This window comes from Xenopus tropicalis, chromosome 2 (genome assembly GCF_000004195.4).
Source record: "Xenopus tropicalis strain Nigerian chromosome 2, UCB_Xtro_10.0, whole genome shotgun sequence".
NCBI classification, from domain to species: Eukaryota; Metazoa; Chordata; class Amphibia; order Anura; family Pipidae; genus Xenopus; species Xenopus tropicalis.
Genome location: NC_030678.2, coordinates 149,281,991 through 149,302,739, shown reverse-complemented (window position 1 = coordinate 149,302,739; position 20,749 = coordinate 149,281,991). Strand labels below are relative to the sequence as shown.

Sequence of the window (20,749 nt, the reverse complement as noted above, 5' to 3'; positions counted from 1 at the left end):
AAAAAGTATAGCGGTGCAGTTAAAACAGATTTGTTTTATTTAAAGAAAAAACATCTCAGACATAGACAGCGTTTTGTGCAAGAAAGGGGCACTTAACCATTGGCTAATGAAAGTTTCCTTGAAACGCAAGTATTTAAAGCTAAAACAACCAATCAAAATACAGAATTAAATATGCAATTACAGAACCCCATTTATCCACCAATCAGACAACATTTTTCATAAAAGGTGAATGGGTATGTTACACATATAAATGTATGAGAAATTAGTTCAAGAATTAAACCATTTATTAAGGTAAATACAATAAGTAACAGAGTGACACATAGCTAGGGCTTACTCCTTATTTTTGTACATTAAATACACCCTCTAATGGTGCAAATATAAGTATATGAAGAATATGTAGAAGAGTAAATTAATGTATTGAGTGTATTTGAGTATATTTAAACAAAACATTTATCCACCAATCAGAACAGGATGTAGAAGAGGTTAAAAGAGGACTAGATGGATGTATTGAGTATGTAGAAGAGAAGATTAGAAGAGGACTAAATGAATGTGTTAAATATATTTAACACATTCAAAGTTCACGCCCAGGGGTAATCTTGTATCTAGGCGAAAAATCCAACAAGCCTAATTTTTAAGTAATTTTTCAAATATATTCCCTCCCCTGTTACCTACCCTGACTCGTTACTTACCCCGACTCGTTCCCTCCCCTGTTACCTACCCCGACTCGTTCCCTCCCCTGTTACCTACCCCGACTCGTTCCCTCCCCTGTTACCTACCCCGACTCGTTCCCTCCCCTGTTACCTACCCCGACTCGTTACTTACCCCGACTCGTTCCCTCCCCTGTTACCTACCCCGACTCGTTCCCTCCCCTGTTACCTACCCCGACTCGTTCCCTCCCCTGTTACCTACCCTGACTCGTTACTTACCCCGACTCGTTCCCTCCCCTGTTACCTACCCCGACTCGTTCCCTCCCCTGTTACCTACCCCGACTCGTTCCCTCCCCTGTTACCTACCCCGACTCGTTCCCTCCCCTGTTACTTACCCCGACTCGTTCCCTCCCCTGTTACCTACCCCGACTCGTTCCCTCCCCTGTTACCTACCCCGACTCGTTCCCTCCCGTTACCTACCCCGACTCGTTCCCTCCCCTGTTACCTACCCCGACTCGTTCCCTCCCCTGTTACCTACCTCTCGTATTCTTTCCTTTAAAGGATGACTTGTTTGACCAACATACCGTTTAAGGCATTTTTTTACATGTGATTAAATATATCTAATTTTTTGAATTGGAATGAATCTTTTGTTTAATGGGATATAATTACCTGAAACTGAAGACCTAAATGGCTTCAGGGAGCACATTGTCACACTGGGGAAGCATAAATTCACATTGGGAACATATTTATCAAAGGGCCAAAGTGAGAATTTACCCTTTGTTGAACAAACGAATCGGGAGCTGTGACATTTCTCCTTGGTGCTCTGTGGTGTTTTTTTCACTCAGGGGCAGAACTAGGGGGAGGCAGAAGAGGCACCTTTGCCTAGGGTGCCTAGTTGGCTTGGCCCGCCGCTCTTTTCACTCTTTGGTAAATATAATCTCAAACATTTAAGTTCAAAAATAATCACAATCAAGTTTTTTTTTGCAGCAACAAATTCAAATTGCTGTAAAAACAAACAACACATCAACTGAATTAAATGCTTATTTTCCATAAACAAAATTATGAACTCCTACCTTCTTTTAGGTCTCCTTTAAACATCTGATCTCTCATACGTTTATATTCTTGTAATATTGCAACCTGGAAAAATAAAAGAACCATTCCCATCCACTCAACACAGCATTGCGGAAACAATCACTGTAATAGCTAATATCCTTGTATTAAGTAACTGGGGTACGTTAGGCCTTATATATTTACATATGCAAAAACACAAAGAGAACTGAGAATACTGAGAGAGGTTTTTTATGCTCAGCTGATGAGGGCAAGCAATACAAACCTTACCAAACTACGAGCCAAGTGGCAACGGGACCTTCCCCCAGCTTGCCCAGGACCAATGGGATGACATTTGAAGGGATCAGCAGCAGCAGGGACAGACTAACACAACTGAAATACCCCCACCGTATCAATGTTGCACCCCAAAGACTACACAAAATGAACCCAGACATAGGACAAGAATGCCCCAGATGCCATCACTCCCCGGCTGGCTTCCTGCATATGGTGTGGAGTGGCTTACGGGCACAACGCTTTTGGGGGAAAATAGCAAACATTATAAGGGACAGAACAAACCTAGTACTCCAGTTAGACCCAATAATAATACTGCTAAATCAGGTAGAAGACTTATCGCCCAAAAGGGCTGAAAGAACATTACTCCTTATACTATTCATGTATGCCAAAAAAAAACGATTGCTCTATGCTGGAAATCACCCAAATTTGCAGCATGGGAATCTATGATTATCAAAGCTGAAATACGCTGCGTTTTTTACTATTTTGCACTATTAGCACCATGGAAACGGGATTTGCTACGTCACCAGTACTAGGCTGAAAATCGCCATAGTCAGGGGCTGTGTGGGCTGGGGTTCTCCTAATTTCTTCTATTTTTATTAGCCATTCCTTGACTGTTGGGGAGGAGGAAGACTTCCATTTCTGAGGAATCAGCGATTTTGCTGCTTGCAGGAGATGTAAGGTAAGTGGATCTGATAATGTGTCTTCTTTTTCAGGTACAACGTAAAGTAATATGGTGGGTGCACTTTATATTGTAATAAGTTGCTGTGTTACCTTGTGTATTATATCTAATATCCCTTTCCAATAGTTTTTCACTTCTGGGCACGTAAGCCAGATATGGGTGTGCGTGCCTTCTGATTTGTTACACCTCCAGCACAGTGGGGAGCTATTAGGGTATATTCTATGTAATTTGGCAGGTGTGTGGTGCCCGGGGCGTTTTTAGGCTGAGAAAAAACGCAGCGTAAAAACGCCACATGTGGCATCAGCCTTACATACATAAAGGAGGGGGTGCCCTCAAAAATTTTATAAAATATGGGCAACATGGATAGATGCAGAACCCCCCTAAGACTTGCAAGCTGGGGAAGGCCCCACTTCCAAACCCCCCCTGAACAGCCTCTACACCTAAATACAAAGTAAAAAGTATAATAACAATATCTCAGTTGTTCCTTGGATGGTATGAAAATAGACGTGAAGTTAAGGTTAAATGACGAATAATATATGTATCAATAAAGAAGATATTGTTACAATGTTTATTTTATTTACTTTTTGTACAATAAGCAAAATGAAACTGGTAACAATATACTGCAAACTGTACACTTAAACTCAATAAAAGAATTGTTAAAAAAAAACAGAGTTTGTAGCAAATGTGTTTGAATAATAACATTGTTTTATAATATAAACTACTAAATAACAAATGGCATTTGTGGGTCAGTACTGACAGGGGGTCATTAACAAGAGAAGTAAAGGGCAAACTATGGATTCCCAAACTTCATCGGAGAGAAGAAAGGCAAAACAATGATAAAAGATTTAAAAACAATCTTACTTTTGTAGAGGTATCAGTGCCTGCAAATGGCCCATTTCGGTTCTCAGTATCACATAAAACTGGACAAGACAATTTAGAGATATTTAAACTCAGTATAGAAGCCACTTATCTTATTATCAATTTCATTTAGAATTCCCAAAACAATGGTACTGGCACAGACTGTGTGTATGCAAAGTGCCACATTATAAAGGAACTACAGGTAAAGCTGTATTATTCTTATCTTTAACGTTTTCTAGGGCTCATTTAAAAACACTGGGTCAATTTGCACCTGGGCAGTAACCCATAGCAACCAATCAGTGATTAGCTTTTTTGAGCCAGCTGTAAGTAGAATGATGAAATTAAACATGTGACTGGTTTCCATAGGTAAATGCCCAGAAGCAAATTTGTGTTTGTGTTTATAAATGAGCCCTTCTATGGTTATTTAGACTTCAGAATAGACAATGGAATAAATAAAATGACGTATTTAACAACATGAATCAATATTTCTAGAGAGAAGTATGGGGAAACCTCTGTTCAAGAGATGCAGTGGAATTCAGGGATTTGGCTGGATCTTTGCTCTTTTTGCAAGACTTGGATATAATCTCATATTTTTTGCATTTTGCCAAACAAAATTTGAACTTGCATTTGAGCTTCATCCTGTTGAAAGGAAGGGTACCCTAAGAGAAATAAGCTTCCAAAAAATGTGGCTGAAAGTGCTTTGTTTTATATACTAAATTTACTGAAGCAGCCTAGAGATTCAGCGATCCTATAACAGTAATAATTCAGGCCTTCAAAGTTGTGCACAGGAGCTCCTCATCTTGGATTTTATGGCACTGAACATGCTCAGTGTGCTCTGGGCAGCTGCTGAGACGCTAAGCTTAGGGGTTGTTGCAAATAAACAGAAAATTTGGTTTTCATGTCATATAATGTGATGCTACAGGGCTAATGATTAAATTCTGAAGCAGAATACACCAGCTTCTGAGCTGCCATGTAATGTGAATCTAAACAAAATCAGCCTTGTACTGTGACTTTTATATTCTATATACACAGTACTGTATACACAGGCATCTTCTTAGGCACAGATATTCCCTGCTAAAGGGCTGTGGTTGCCTTGGGCTGGTACAGAAGCACACAAGATAATGTGCGGCACTTCTACCCTAATTATTTGTTAAGTTTCAATTCACCTTTAAACACTGATCTTTTTGTCCTTAGTTTTAATAAATAGTTTTATAAAGAAAATTCAAATTTCAGGGGCAATTCCTACACCTGTACTGACTTTCCGGGCACCCAAGCCATACTGCACCCCAGCTGACCTTCTTACCCTGAATATGAGTGCAGAGATCTTATTGATTGGGTTGTTTGGCCCAATGACCTGAATAACTAAAGCCACAGAGGCCATGCAATGTGATCACCTATGTGTGTATAGTGCTCTGGTTATGAGAAAGCTGTAGCTAATCTATAATAGTATGATATCTACATAGTAGTTCACCCCATAATAAACAACCTAAAGCTTGTAATCTAAATTAATGTGTGGAATTAAACAGAGGAATAACTAGTTTGGTTGCCACATTAAAGGTGGCCATACATGGACTGGCTGTCAGCTGTTAGCTGGCAATTCCACTCCTTTAGTCTGGATATCAGCCTACCCGGCCAATATGTGGCTGAACATTGGGCAGATATTGATTGAACAGGTTTAAAGATCTTGTCAGAGTGATGACCATGTCAGTTTGTGATGCAGTCCTTGGATGGCCTGTATACCTGTTGTAATTCTCAAGGTGGGCATATCAGGGAAAGATCCATTTGGTAACCTCACTAAAGGAGCGGATCTTTCAATGTATGGGCAGCTTGAGATAAATGTAACTGTACCCAAGGTGTAAGCTCTGTGATTTGTCATTGGCACGTGTGGCATAATAATAGTGTCAGCACAGTCTGCCTCATTCCTGCGCCGGGGCACTTTTTAAATTGCTCTCTACAATTATCTGAAAGAATCTTAAACTAGTTAAACCCAAACATTCAAGGTTATAGTGTCCAGTCTGTGAGATGTATACTCTTTCGGAGAATTTTGAATTGAAATAAATATTTATTACCTGCACTGACTTCAGAACCTCCGCTTGGTACAGAATTTGATGGATGAGAGTCATTTTCTGGTGTTACTATCAATAAAGAAATATATCCATATATTTATTATCTATTTATTTTACAGCTGTTCCTACAACAACTGTAATTATACAATAACCAATGTACCTACTTTCCTTCCTTCTGGCTACTGGCACTACTGGCATTCATGAGAATGGAAATGGCCCGGCACTGCTTGTCAAAGGCAGTTTTCAGCTCACAAGAATTAACATTTGAGCAATAATAACAATTTTTTTATTTAAAGTTACAGATTCTTAAGTCAAATACAGTGTCTCATATGAACAGTATGAGACATTGCTCAAAAAAAGGGTACTTATGAAGGTAAATGCAAAGAAGTGATGTTTACAGAAAGGCTTTCTGTAATTTGGATCAGCATACTTAAATATAAGAATGCTTAAGGATAAGTATACTTAAAATATTAAATAAATTCCTAAAACTTGAATTATTTGCTTAAAAGGGACTGCATGGGAGATAGCCTTCAGGCAATTCACAGCTTTGTGGGTATCAATGATAAGAGATTTCATACCTGTATTATACAATATATAACAGTGATAACAGGGTTACAATCAGAGCGAAATCTAGTATAAATAAATCTAAAGCAACTGGACTTGTTTAGTAATCATTGAAGACGTTTCACTACTCATCCGAGCAGCTTCTTCAGTTCAACTGACTGGTATGGGAAGTCCTAGCATATATACTCTTCCACTAATCCAATCACAATGGCACTTTGTAACTCTTCAGAGGCGACATCTGAAACTCACAGAGGTGTGAATGCTGTGGAGTTACTTTGAGAGGATTACCAAAGTATCATGCAACTCTTCAAACAGGTGTTACTTTTTGGAGTTGCATACCAGTCAGTTGAACTGAAGAAGCTGCTCGGATGAGTAGTGAAACGTCTTCAATGATTACTAAACAAGTCCAGTTGCTTTAAATTTATTTATACTAGATATACCATGACCTGGATGAATGAAAATCTTCATAGACAATCAGAGCGAAACACATCCATCCTTTCAGCAAGTAGGATAAACGACTGTCTTTTGGTTTCATTATACCACAAGCCTTTAGTTTTTAAAGAGGTAGCTCAACTTTAATACTGACTTTTAGTATGAAGTAGTGAGTGCCAATTTGCAATTGGTCTTCATATTTTATTACTTGCAGTTTGTTAATTATTTAGGTTTTCATTCAGCAGCTCTCCAGTTTGGGATTTCAGCAGCTATCTGGTTACTAGGGTCCAATTTAATAGCAACCAGGCAGTGGTTTGAAAGAGAGGCACGAATATGAATAGAGGAGGGCCTAAACAGAAATATAAGTAATAAAAAGTAGCAACAACAATAAAATGATATCCTTACAGAGCAATAGCTTTGAAATCTGGAAAGAGTCAGAAAAGGAATGCAAATAATTTAAAAACTATAAAAAATGAAGACCAATTGAAAACCTGCTAAGAACAGGCCATTCTACAACACACTAAACGTTAACCTGAAGGTGAACCACCCCTTTAAAAGATACAAGAAAAGGGGTTTTTCTGACACTACAAGCAAAGAATACTGGATAAAGCATTAAATTAAAAAGTGAAAAACAGTGGGTCAGATAATTATCATACAAAAACACTAAGGGATATATTTATAATGCTGTGTAAAAAGTGGAGTGAAGCATGAGTGTTGCCTAGGGCAACCAATCAGCAATTGGCTTTTAACAGTTAGAAAACCAAAGCAAAGCATCTGATTGGCTGCTATGAGCAACATCACCAATAATGTTCTACTCCACTTTTTACACAGCATGATAAATATACCCCTTTATGTGGAACTATATTAAGGATTTCTTCATGTATAATTTCCTCGTGCAGGATTGCCTTGTCCCAAACAGGACTGGCTGCAATGTAAAGTTAATAACATATAGGAGTTGAGGTGTAAAACTTTAACATATCCATATAGATCTGAAACCGTTAAGCTAAACTAACCAAACAAGCACAGATTACACACCTAAATCAGAAGTAGCAGGAGCCCTTGGTCCACTAGGAGAACTTGGACACTCTCCCACTAACGGCCTATGGACTTGGGATGAGTTTGCATGTTGTGCCGCAGTTGTGTTCCTTATATTGGAGAAGCAGCTGCTCTGTGCCGCAGTTGTGTCTTTAGTCCTGGGAGACCTTGTACTTTGTGCCACAGCTGTATTACTGCACTGTGCCGCTGGTGGGAAAGAGTCTGCACTTTGCGAGGTGCATGGTGCCTGCATCACCTGTGGTACTTCTATGCTTTTTATATCAAGATTAAGCAGAGCCTTCTGTGGCGATGTGCAGTTCCCTTCAGGGAAACATTTAGGTTGTTCTTTTGACCTGTTATTTGCTCTAGAAAAGTCCAGGGATTGCTCTGCTGATATGTCCTCCACTAAAGGACTGCTATTCATTCCCAGAATGTTCAAGCTTGACTCTGCTGATTGCGTATCTTCTACTCCAGTACCCATAGATTGCTCCAGGGACACGGCAGGTGGTCCCACAGGCCGTGCTACACCTTCATGATGGGAGCCCCCAACACACTGCTTGTTGGACTGTAGGTCTCCCTTAGATGAGCTTGTAGGTTGTGTCATTCTAATGCTCTTCACATCAGGGGAATTTCTGCTTTGTACCACTGATATGCCTTGTGCATTGGGTGAGATTGTACTGCATGGGTTTGTTTCATTATAGCAATTTTCACTCTGTGATGTTGATATGTTTTCTACACGAGCAGAGCATTCGGGGCCCTCAGCTAAATTGTTATCCACTGGCTTTTTCTTTTTAATAGAATCGTCTGTGGAGGTACCATCTGTACTGACAGGAATAGCATTCTGCTCAGCTGCTGTGTCTCCATCATTCAACCCCTCATTCTGTAAATAAAAATAGGTATTAATAAGTTAAACTTGAGCCTTTTAGATTTAAAATAGAAAAGGTAAGAAACATAGCAGTGCAGCACGCCCCTGCCCGACCCTCATTTTAGTGCTATCCCATTGTAAACACAGCGCTGCGGAATATGTTGGCGCATTATAAATAAATGTTAATAATAATAATAAATAAACTTTACAGTATTTAGCCAGATGCAGATATCATATTATTAGCCAGTTCCTGAGCATACAGTGATAACCGCACACCTAACAATATATTTTATTTGTTTTCATCTGATATCAGCCTAGGCTTGGAAGAAATGTCCATTTTAATAATCAGGCTGTGATTTGGCTTCAAATCATTCACACAGCTAAAATGAATATAAATTACACACTTTAATTTATGGTAAATATTTACATACATGTTGACTGGCAATGTTTAAGCTGGAATCTTGAGAAAGACTGGAAAGTGACCCTGAAACACATTAAATGTAAACCTTAGAAAATGATGTTTAATAGGGGTATTCAGTGAGAGTTGTTGCATTGTACAGTAAATCGGAACACGAATAAGAATATAGACATTTATCACTATAACCTCATAGACAATAGTACGGCATATAGCACCAGTGTTTGATATGAATTTATCTTTTATTATACTATAAATACACAACACATTAATAAGCATTCATGATTCTGAGGTGTATGTGAGCTTATTAACTAGGCCACGTTTTCAAGCCACACAAAGTAAATTATGTTACAGTTTATATGCAGAATAATTTATACTTACACATCTGAAATAACATCCTCTGGTCTTGTGAGCTAATATCTTCCTGTTTGCAAAGCAAATATCATAAATCAGATTTGGTTATGCACATACCTAAATCCACTCTTTCGCATCTGTTAATATGAAAAAAATTGTCTACAAGCTTCCCCACCCCCCCCCAAATAAAGCAGGAGAAGTGGAACACTGGATCTTTGCCAGAACCTTACAGAACAAAGTGGAGTGAAGCCAGTTAGTTGTGTACATACCAATAAGATAGTAACGTGGGGTGCAAGTGGAGAATTCTGGTACCTTCCAACCAGTAAGATATATATAGAGACAGTGCTGCGTACCTAAGTAGCGCTTTATAAATAAAGATATACATACATACAAAAGGCATAAATCCACTTGCAATACAAAAAGAGTATTTCAAGTGGATTTATGCCTTTTGTCTCTAAAGTTAGTTGTGTACAATTACAATGAGCCTGCCATCACTACAGTGCCAAGCACTGACTCACACTGACACCCCCTAACAATTATTATTTGTTATTATTTATATAGCGCAATCAATTCACACAGTGCTTTACAGAGTAAAGGGGTACAAAAGACAGAACAGTTGGCTAAACAAACCCCTTTCATGGTTTGGACGGATGAATGTTATCAAAATGAACATAATACCTAGGATACTATACATATTCCAAACCTTCCCCCTACACATCCCAGAATCCATATTAGATTCAATCCAAGCTACTATCACTAAATTTATATGGCAGGGCAAAAAACCCAGACTTCGCTACAAAACACTAACAAAAGACAAAACACAAGGAGGTGTATCACTACCCGACTGTAGAACATACTACTTAGCCTCTGTACTGGGGCGAATCATTGACTGGTCTCATCATGCAGACACCAAGTTGTGGACTGCAATAGAGCAACAGTCAACACATAGGGCCCGATTCACTAAAGTCCGAAATTCATATTTACTGTCATTTATTAACAGTAAATATAGTGCTCCACGTGGCTAAACAAAGCTAATCACTGATCAGTTCTTTTTTTTTTTCTTTTAATTATCTTTATTGAATTTGCTGACAATTCAACAAATATTTTAATATTGCTATATCCAGAAGAGGGTAAAATACATCTTTTATATGAATAAAACACAACCAACCCGTGACCTACTTTATAAGTCGCCTTCTTAATGCTCAATATATTACTGCCCATGTGCAAATTTGCTCAGTGTAGGTAAATGAATAGCATTTGGGTGAAATAAAGTAATGGTTATTTGTTATAAGGAAGCATAGAGTAAACACATGACAGGAAGGGCATATCATCACAGGCAGGGGCTACAGGGTCCAGGATACATAATGTTACAGCAGGTGCTCTGCCAAAACCCTGTTTGGGATAGTGCTGCATACCACCCATTTGGTTATAGTTTGCAAAATATTTCTCTTGTTTTAGAGGTGACCTGGCTTAACCCCTTAAGTGCCAGCAGAATTTGACATTTCGGTTCCCCTCAGTGCCAGACGTTTTGTAAACATTCTGTGCTCTCTCAATTTAGGGGCTTTTACTGGGGGCAGGGTTAAGTTTAGGTAGGCAAACTATATATTGTTTTTTTCAGGAGAACCTGAGCTTTCCAAATCTGCCTGAGTTTTTGTGTATTTCCATTTCTGGAACAAGATTTAGAGGTTGAAATACAAAAAAAAAAAAAATATGCTATTTTTCATGATATAGGGATTTATACCAGAAACATATTTTATTTTATGGACAAAAATTCAACTGATTTGGAAAGCCTCATGTCTCCCGAACGTGCCAATACCTGATATGTATAGTTTTATTGAGATTTCTGACTTCTATAGATCAAAAACTCCAAAGCCAAAAATCCTGGAACATTAGGTTTACCCCAGGAAACCATATATTTTTGAAAAGTACACATACTGACGAATCCAAAATGGGTAACTATGTCTTCCAACTCCTAAGTACCAAACGGCAATCCTTTACTGAATTTAGCATTTTCTATAAAAAATTAAGAAAATTCTAAAAAATCGCCTCAAATCTTCCACTTTCAAGCATCATATCTCCCACATAATATTAGGTACCAAGAAAATATATCCTAAATATGAAAGCCAAGGGTCCACTGAATGGTTTGATGCCCATTGTGCATAGGATCACTAATGTATCTGGCATTTAGAGACCCCATAAGGAAGTTCTTGCATAGAAATTGCCCCAGGTCTCTCTAGCTACTGAAAATTCAACACGTTTAATGCATTTTCTGTGGGGCAAAAACACAAAAAAATAGATTGTACCCCCAAAACCATACCCTTTTGTAAAGTACACATTCGGGCGAATTCAAAATTGGTACCCATGTCTTTCTACTCCAAACTACAGATTAGCAATGCTTTCCCAAAATTGCCAGTTTTGATGAAATACCTAAAAATCACATCAAATCTTCCACTTTCAAGCACCTTATCTCCCACATAACATTAGGTACCAAAAGAACACACCCTAAATATGAAAGCCAAGGGTCCACTGAACAGTTTGATGCCCATTGTGCATAGGATCACTGATGTATCTGGCATTTAGAGACCCCATAAAGAAGTTAGTGCATAGAGATTGCCCCAGAGGTCTCTTTAGCTACTGAAAATTCAACACATTTACTGCATTTTCTGTGGGGTAAAAACACAAAAAAATACATTGACCCCCCAAAACCATATATTTTTGGAAAGAACACATTCGGTCGAATTCAAAATTGGTACCCATGTCTTTCTACTCCAAACTACAGAGTCGCAATGCTTTCCCAAAATTGCCAGTTTTTATGAAATACCTGAAAATCACATCAAATCTTCCACTTTCAAGCACCTTATCTCCCACATAACATTAGGTACCAAGAAAACACACCCTAAATATGAAAGCCAAGGGTCTGCTGAATAGTTTGATGCCCAATGTGCATAGGATCACTGATGTATCTGGCATTTAGAGACCCCAAAATGAAGTTAGTGCATACAAAGTGTATACGTTGCAATATAAGCTACCGGCATGTGCATTATGTGCCAGAAAGACCCCCTAACAGTACGGAGACCCTAGAAAACTATACATTTTCCGAAAGTACACATTCTGACAAAACAAAAATGGGTAAATACATCTTTCTACTGCAAACTACCAAACTACAAAGCTATGCTAAACAGAACGGTTTTTATGACATTTCTGAAAATTGTCACAAAGCTTGCAGTTTACCCCATTATGTACCCCCACATTTTGTAACGTATCAACATAAAACATTCTAAATGTGAACGCCAGGGGTTTACTGAACAGTTTGATGCCCTATATGCATAGATTTACCAAACTATGTGGGGTACAGGGGCACCTAAATATAAATAGTGCATATGAATTTTCACATAAGACGCTCCGGCTCGTGCAAATTTTGCACCCGGTATGTGTATTATGTGCCATAAGACCCCCTAACAGTACCAAGACCCTAGAAAACCATATATTTTCCGAAAGTACACATTCTGACAAAACAAAAATGGGTAAATACATCTTTCTACTGCAAACTACAAAGCTAGGCTAAACAGAATGATTTTTATGACATTTCTGATAATCGTCACAAAGCTTGCATGTTGCCCCATTATGTACCCCACATTTAGTAACATACCAACATAAAACACTGTAAGTATGAATGCCAGGGGTCTACTGAACAGTTTGATGCCCAATATGCATAGATTTACCAAACTATGTGGGGTACAGAGGATGCCAAATTGAAATACAGCAGACAAAATGTCCATGTGCAAAGACAAGTAATAAAGAACAATGTGAAATGCAATAAAATTGATAAAAATAAAAAAAAATCACTAAAATCATTTTTTTTTGCCTAATAATATCTGCGATCAGAATAACAGTTTGAGTATTTTTGGCTTGGGCAAATAAGTTTTACAAACAAAGTCAAACGAACAACAATTATGCATAACTGAAAATGCAATAAAAGGCTAAAAATGCAATAAAATACCTAAAAATGCACCAAAATCACAGAAAATGTAGTAGAAACAAGAAAATAATACACAAAAGGTATTGCGCAGTGCAGTTAGTGAATACACTATCCGCAATGGCAATTAAATATTTTTTTCAGGCAAGAATAAAAACGATGCGATAAAAAATAAAATTACAAAATTGTGTAAGTGTGTGTGTACTAGGTAAAATGTGTTTTGTGTGCATGTGTGTGTGTGTGCAAGTAAGTGTGAGTGCTGTAAGTGCTGTGAATGTGTGAAACCCCCCAACCCCCCCCCCAAAAATGTATGTGTGTGTGTGTAAGTGTAAGTATAAGTGTGTATTAGTGTAATAAGTGTGTGATTGTGTGTCTGTGTGTGTATTTGGCACTTACCTGGACAGAAGAAGCTGAGGATCTGCAGGAGAGACACCAGCAGACACAGCAGCTGCAGTCCATGTGAGTGGGTGGTGCAGGAACGCACAAATTTAGGGGTGGCAAAAAGCATTTAAAAAAAAATCACAAACTTGCAATCCAGATACCATGAGCCATCTAATACACACAAATAATTGAATGTGTTCATTTAAGATAAGGGCTAAAACCTGAATAATGAGTTGAATATCAGCCAGCCTTAAAAGTGGCATGGCCTTAAGCATTATAAGCCATATTTAGCCTATAGTAGAGCAGGGCATATATCCTCGGTATTTTAAAAGACAAGGAAAAGTTAATTATATGGTTCACAGACATGGTAGGCATCGCATCACCATCTAACTTGCCTTATTCAGGGATCCCCTGGGAATGTTACTATATTGCCAATGTACCAGCTGACTTGGACTACTGGCAGATTAAATGTTCAAACCCGCCCAATCAACGAACCAAGGGATATCCATAGTACATAAAGGGGATGTAAAACCATTTTTTAAAATACATTTATAGATTCTTAGCACTAAATTCTACAACTTTGTAATAAAAGTCTGTTAAAAATGTTGTACCTGTTCTGAGATAGAAGTGATCATTTCTGCTTTCCTTTCTCTCCCTTGATCGCAATCCCCCTTGAAGTTCAGGGGCCCCTGCCCAACCTACTCACATGTGATTAATTGGCAGCCACTTTGATGCTTAACTGTTAGACAGGGGTCAAGGGTGTTTAATCCTCACATATCTATATATTTGTTCTGGAATTGCTGCCCCTCAGAGCACCAGGGAGTAGGATGGGCAGCGGTCACTGAACTTCCAGGGGGAACATATAATGTTGTACAATTTTATTGGCATGTGTATGACCATCTTAACATTCCTAAAGAAGACCGGTTCAAGGACGTGGGCATTCTCATTGGTGGTTGTTTCTTACAGCTCCTGGAGATCAAAGAATTAGAGAAAGGAGCAGGAGAATGTTGGAAGACCAGGACTGAAAGGTGTCATTAATGTGGCCATTAAAATCACAAAATAATTGGAGGGTTTTCAGTGCAGAGAAGAAAGGACAGCCATGATTCGAAGCCAAGGGAAAATGTAGTAGTGGATGTGGTGCAAGGTCTTCTAATAACAGCTACACGAGCATGGGGGGGTGGAGTAGCAGAACTGCATATACTGCAAAAGAAGGAACTGAGAAGGAGGGATGAGTTTAAAGATAACAACAAGACAGGAAACCTTATCTATAAAGGGGAAAAGGCTGCATGACAGGCCATCTTTGGATTCATAATCATTGCAGTAGAAATGCCCCACAGCTCTGGTTGACAGCAATCCTTGCAGTTCAGTTCTAATGACATAAACCAATTATGTGCAATCTGAGCCCACAAATGTTATATCTTCAACCAATTAAGGAGGTGTCTTGCACAACAAAGCAACATTTGGATGTTCTTTCATGTAATTACCTGAGAACTTGCTTCCACGTTCGAAGCTCTCTTCTTCCTTTGCTTTTTCTTCAAGTCACCTTTAGATGAGAAACAATTACAATAACAATTTTTATGAGAAATAACAATATAAATTTGGTAGATTTTGGTAATGCTGTTAGATTCAGTCCAGAGATAATTCCTTATTTTACTACCTTTACACAACATGTGGGCAAGCAAAAGTACTGGAAGGTCTAAAAGTGTTCTTTCTCTGAGGTTTCCTACTGTTCAGATGCAGCATATCCATATCATTACCCTCCCCGTTTCCCTCTGTGTCAGGGCCGGAACTAGGGGTAGGCAGAAGAGGCAGCTGCCTAGGGCGCAACGATTTAGGGGCGCCAGACAGGAGCCTCTCCTGCCTACCCCTAGTGCTAATTTGTCATTGCCTCCGCCGCTTGTCATTAGCGGCGGAAGCAATGACCGACTAACCACCCCGCCCCCCTGCACCTCCTCCTGTGCATTAACGCGCATGCGCCGTTCGGGGGGCGGGGAGGTGGGCGGAGTTGGCCGACCGGGTTGCCTAGGGCGCCCGGTCGGCTTGGCCCGCCCCTGCTCTGTGTTACCTGTGCATTGGCTCCTCAGTTCTGCCCATTGTGTATCAATGAACCCCTGGTATCTGCACTATTTTGCAGCTTGACTTGCTCTCTTTGGATATAAGACCATGACCTGACTTGTCTAATTTGGTGTCTTCATATTCCTGGCTTAGCTGGGAGCCTCCTCTGGCTTCTGACAATGTTCTTCATCAGCTTCCCTTCCCCTACCCCTTCCAGCATCATCCACTGTCCTCTGTTTTTACTGCTCTCTCTTATTTTACAGACCACTGTGTTCTATTTCCACATTATTCTCTAATCGTTGCTACTCCATTGCACTTTCCAGTTTCAACTGCCTCATTCCCCGTTATCCAATTCCCAGTTTTTACTATGCCTGTACCTCACTAGTTACAACCTGAGCTATATTTGCCATATAGGCACTCAAGGGGCCGTGCCTAGGGTGGCAGCGTCAGGGGGAAAATTAAAACATGAAGAAAAAAAGAAAATGCCGTTGGATACTCAAAACATTACAATGCATCTCGTTTCCATAGCATAGTACTTACGTAAAGACACTGGATGAAGTAACACAGGTTGTGAACTCAATAAGGATTCGCTTAATTCGCCTTCACTCGATGATCTACACAAAATGAAAAAGCAAGTAAATGTTATAAATGACACCTGGCTCAAATTATAGGCAGTATAAAATATGAAAACCACTGCAGTTGCCCAGAGCAGATTAAAGGAACAGTAACACCCAAAAATAGAAAGTGTTTTATAGTAATTAAAATATAATGTACTGTTGCCCTGCACTGGTAAAACTGGTGTGTTTGCTACAGAAATGTTACTTTAGTTTATATAAATACCCTGCTGTGTAGCCACGGGGGCAGCCATTCAAGCAGGAAAAAAGGAGAAATGGCACAAGTTACATAGCAGATAACAGATAAGCTCTATAGAATATCATGGGGCTTTATCTGTTATCTGCTAAGTAACCTGTGCCTTTTCTGCCCCAATGGCTACAGCAGCATTGTATATATGAACTATAGCAGCCTTTCTGAGGCAAACACATCAGTTGCACTAGAGCAGGGCAATAGTGCGTTATATTGTAATTACGTTTATACACTTTCATATTTTAGCGTTACTGTGCCTTTAAATGTTACTTTAATTTTCCAGCTTTCAGTTGGCTAAACTAATTGCTGATTGGCTCCATGTGGACTGGCCAAATTTAGCAGCTCTTTAATAAATCAGCCCCTGCAAGCACCTGCCTAGGGCGCAACGGTGGGGGGGCACCAGGCAGGTACCTCTTCTTTGACCTACCTCTAGTTCCGTACCCTTTTCCCCCACTGCAGTGGCCCTGGCAACCCCCTTGCGCAGACGCGCATTCACACGGGTGGGTGGATGCTGGTTAGGGCGGGCCAAGCCGACCAGGTTGCCTAGGGCCGGCTTGGACCGGCACTGGCTAAATGGCACAAGTAAGAGCTAAACTACACAGGAAATATTATAGGATGGTGTCAGATCGACAGATCTTATCCTGCCAGCGACATGTATTTGTATGGCTTAAAAAATAATGGGACTGATAAAAAAAAAATCTGATGTGTAAATTAGATGGAAGCTTTTCCATCCAATGGGGCACGCCTTTTAGAAGGAAACACGGCATGCTGTGCCTGCATCCGACAAAATAAAATCTGATGGGCCTCATTTTTCTCTTATTGAAATACATTGATGCTGGATGTAGATGCAGGAACAAAACCCACCATCCAACTTTATCTAATCCAACTTGCATTACAGCTGCAGGGATCAGACTTTGTAGCATCCTACATAACCTCATGCTGTTGTGTAACAAGATTTTGTGAGTCAGATAAAGTCTGATGAATATCTCCCGTGTAGTTTAGTCCTTACTTGTTCAGCATCAGAGCGAGAGGGGAAAGTTGGGCACCCCAGGATTACACTGTATTCTATATAATAACCAATATCTCTACATCCAACATAAAGTGTTTCCTGGTTGAAGCTCATACAGGTATGGGATTTATTATCTTGGGATGCTGTAAATTTGCTTTGCTTTGTAAATGTATACCTTTCTGTAAATCTATACCTTATCTGTTATTTAATTGATCTTGTTCAATTATAAATGATTTATTAGATATTTATAATCCAAACATAAGTTCCCAAAGAATTTGTATTGTATATCTGTTAAAATTTCTGCCATTGCTTTCAGGTTTTGTCTTTCTCCATCTTTGTCCCACGATTGTGTTGGGAACCTACTCACACTTGGGTTGAACTTTTTGTCTTTCAAATGGAATTATCAGTTTTCAAGTCTTAGAAGTTAAGAAGAAACAAATGAAGTATCTCACCGATCACATGATGTATCATGAGAAGTTCCCTAGTTTAAAAAAAAGAGAAAAAAGAAATTGAGGACAGGTGTTTCTTCAGTGCCTGCTAAGTGAAAGCAACTGCCTATCCAAAGGGAGAGGTACTTTGGGGCAGGTAGCGCTACCTGGGGGAACTAAAGAACTCTTGGGGTAGGAACTTTACCAGAGACTGAACTGGGCGAGGGTATTTCTACCAGTAGTGGAGTTTGGGACTGTGCCCTAGGAGGGACTGAGCCCGGAGTTGGCTAATCCACACGGGATTGCTAAAGCAGGGTCCATACTGTTTGTATTTTATAGTTATTCAACTTTTATCTTTGCTGCAAAACTGTGTGTGATTATTTCCTATTGGAATTCCCCTGAGGGGTGCTCCTCTGTGTCCACTAGGTGGAGGCACTGCGCTAAAATCCCAGTTCCCAGTATTTTTCATATATGCATATAGTCTACTGAAACAGGCACAGCCTAGAAGAAGGAGTGTAGGTGTCTTCTGATATCTTTGGCCTTATTTACTAGTTAGCAAAGTTCAATTGCAAGTGATGTGTGCACCCTATACTTTGGGCACAAGTGTGCTGCGCCTATTGACACAGGGCACTTAGTGAACCCAGGAGCTACAGTCTGGTCAGAAGGTGGCGGTAGCTCCAGGGTTCCCCTGCGTCAATAGGTGGAGCAGCACCTGATCCAGAACTTAAGGCAGGATGGACTCAGTGACAAGCCTAGCGCAACTATACTAAAGTGCGAAGATACAAGAACCTTTAATGAAAGTGGTTTTAAGAGCAACTGACTGGGGGGGAATTGTGGGGACTGCAACGTTGCTTGCGGACTTAAATGAGCACTTTTACATTTCTAATTAGTAAAGTGCAAACATTAACACTCTACAAAACAGTATCCAGCGATACTGAGCAAAGCTCCCTTCTGCCTGCCATCGTACTTCCCCCAGCTGTCAGCTCAGACATTTACTGCAGGCGGCTTGACTTTTAACACTTCATTCTTAGGTTTGAGCACAACCAAAGAGTTTGTCATTAAAGGGGAAAATATTCACACAAATAATAAAATTAGCATTTTGCAATTTAATATTCTTTGTTATACAGTTACTGCATTGCGAGTGGGGATTGAACACTTATGCAAACAGCATTTTAATATTTTTTTAATAAAACATTTCTAACAAAAAACATTTTACATTAAAAAACTAACTTTGTGCTTCCGAGCTGTAAAATAAAAGTATCACAGATCATTGTTTACCCTGTAGGATTAAGAATGACAGATAAAATAAGCTTAGCTAGACAAAGGAATCAACTTTACAGTTTTATGCCAGCTGGGTAGTAGCCAGCACTAGAAAAAGTACTATATAAAAAGTGGGGTTTGGGGGTGCGCCTCATACCTGCACAGGTAGCGGAACTTCGTCTGCATCCTGATTTTCATTTTCGGTCACCATGGCTAAAATGTTAGAGGAAAAAAATAAACTGCATTTCAAGATAAAACATACCATCTGTGTGTTTCACATTAATAAAACTATTAGAATGCACATTAAGTTACAAAAATCATATTTGTAACGTCATCTGTAATATGGAGCTTTTTATCTTTAATAAATATGATAAAATATTGGGCTGATTTGTTTTGCTAGCAAAACTCAGCAAACACTATATTTAAGTGGTCAGAACAACGTACTTTCCTTCATAAACATAGATGTGGTATTGCCAGTTTGTACCTAGCCTCCCGTCATCTGGTAGCTTCATACAGACATGGGTGAGTACCTAGCCTCCCATCATCTGGTAGCTTCATACAGACATGGGTGAGTACCTAGCCTCCCGTCATCTGGTAGCTTCATACTGACATGGGTGAGTACCTAGCCTCCCATCTGGTAGGTTCATACTGACATGGGTGAGTACCTAGCCTCCCGTCATCTGGTAGCTTCATACTGACATGGGTGAGTACCTAGCCTCCCATCTGGTAGCTTCATACTGACATGGGTGAGTACCTAGCCTCCCATCTGGTAGGTTCATACTGACATGGGTGAGTACCTAGCCTCCCGTCATCTGGTAGCTTCATACTGACATGGGTGAGTACCTAGCCTCCCGTCATCTGGTAGCTTCATACTGACATGGGTGAGTACCTAGCCTCCCATCTGGTAGCTTCATACTGACATGGGTGAGTACCTAGCCTCCCATCTGGTAGGTTCATACTGACATGGGTGAGTACCTAGCCTCCCGTCATCTGGTAGCTTCATACTGACATGGGTGAGTACCTAGCCTCCCATCTGGTAGCTTCATACTGACATGGGTGAGTACCTAGCCTCCCGTCATCTGGTAGCTTCATACTGACATGGGTGAGTACCTAGCCTCCCGTCATCTGGTAGCTTCATACTGACATGGGTGAGTACCTAGCCTCCCATCTGGTAGCTTCATACTGACATGGGTGAGTACCTAGCCTCCCGTCATCTGGTAGCTTCATACTGACATGGGTGAGTACCTAGCCTCCCGTCATCTGGTAGTTTCATACTGACATGGGTGAGTACCTAGCCTCCCGTCATCTGGTAGCTTCATACTGACATGGGTGAGTACCTAGCCTCCCGTCATCTGGAAGCTTCATACAGACATGGGTGAGTACCTAGCCTCCCGTCATCTGGTAGCTTCATACTGACATGGGTGAGTACCTAGCCTCCCGTCATCTGGAAGCTTCATACTGACATGGGTGAGTACCTAGCCTCCCGTCATCTGGTAGCTTCATACAGACATGGGTGAGTA

General features: G+C 40.0%; 1 protein-coding gene across 1 annotated transcript in view; it reads right to left on the bottom strand.

Annotated features, from left to right (window-relative positions):
• Nucleotides 1–20,749, bottom strand: part of LOC733724 — a 28,538-nt gene that overhangs the window by 4,457 nt on the left and 3,332 nt on the right. The window contains exons 5-14 of the mRNA XM_031897228.1: nt 19,387–19,442; nt 17,994–18,022; nt 16,209–16,282; nt 15,098–15,156; nt 9,284–9,326; nt 8,919–8,971; nt 7,623–8,502; nt 5,595–5,660; nt 3,529–3,587; nt 1,721–1,784 (exon numbers count right to left, since the gene is read on the bottom strand). Coding sequence (XP_031753088.1) covers nt 1,721–1,784; nt 3,529–3,587; nt 5,595–5,660; nt 7,623–8,502; nt 8,919–8,971; nt 9,284–9,326; nt 15,098–15,156; nt 16,209–16,282; nt 17,994–18,022; nt 19,387–19,440 — 1,381 coding nt within the window. The 5' untranslated portion in view covers nt 19,441–19,442. The remainder of the gene's footprint in view (nt 1–1,720; nt 1,785–3,528; nt 3,588–5,594; nt 5,661–7,622; nt 8,503–8,918; nt 8,972–9,283; nt 9,327–15,097; nt 15,157–16,208; nt 16,283–17,993; nt 18,023–19,386; nt 19,443–20,749) is intronic.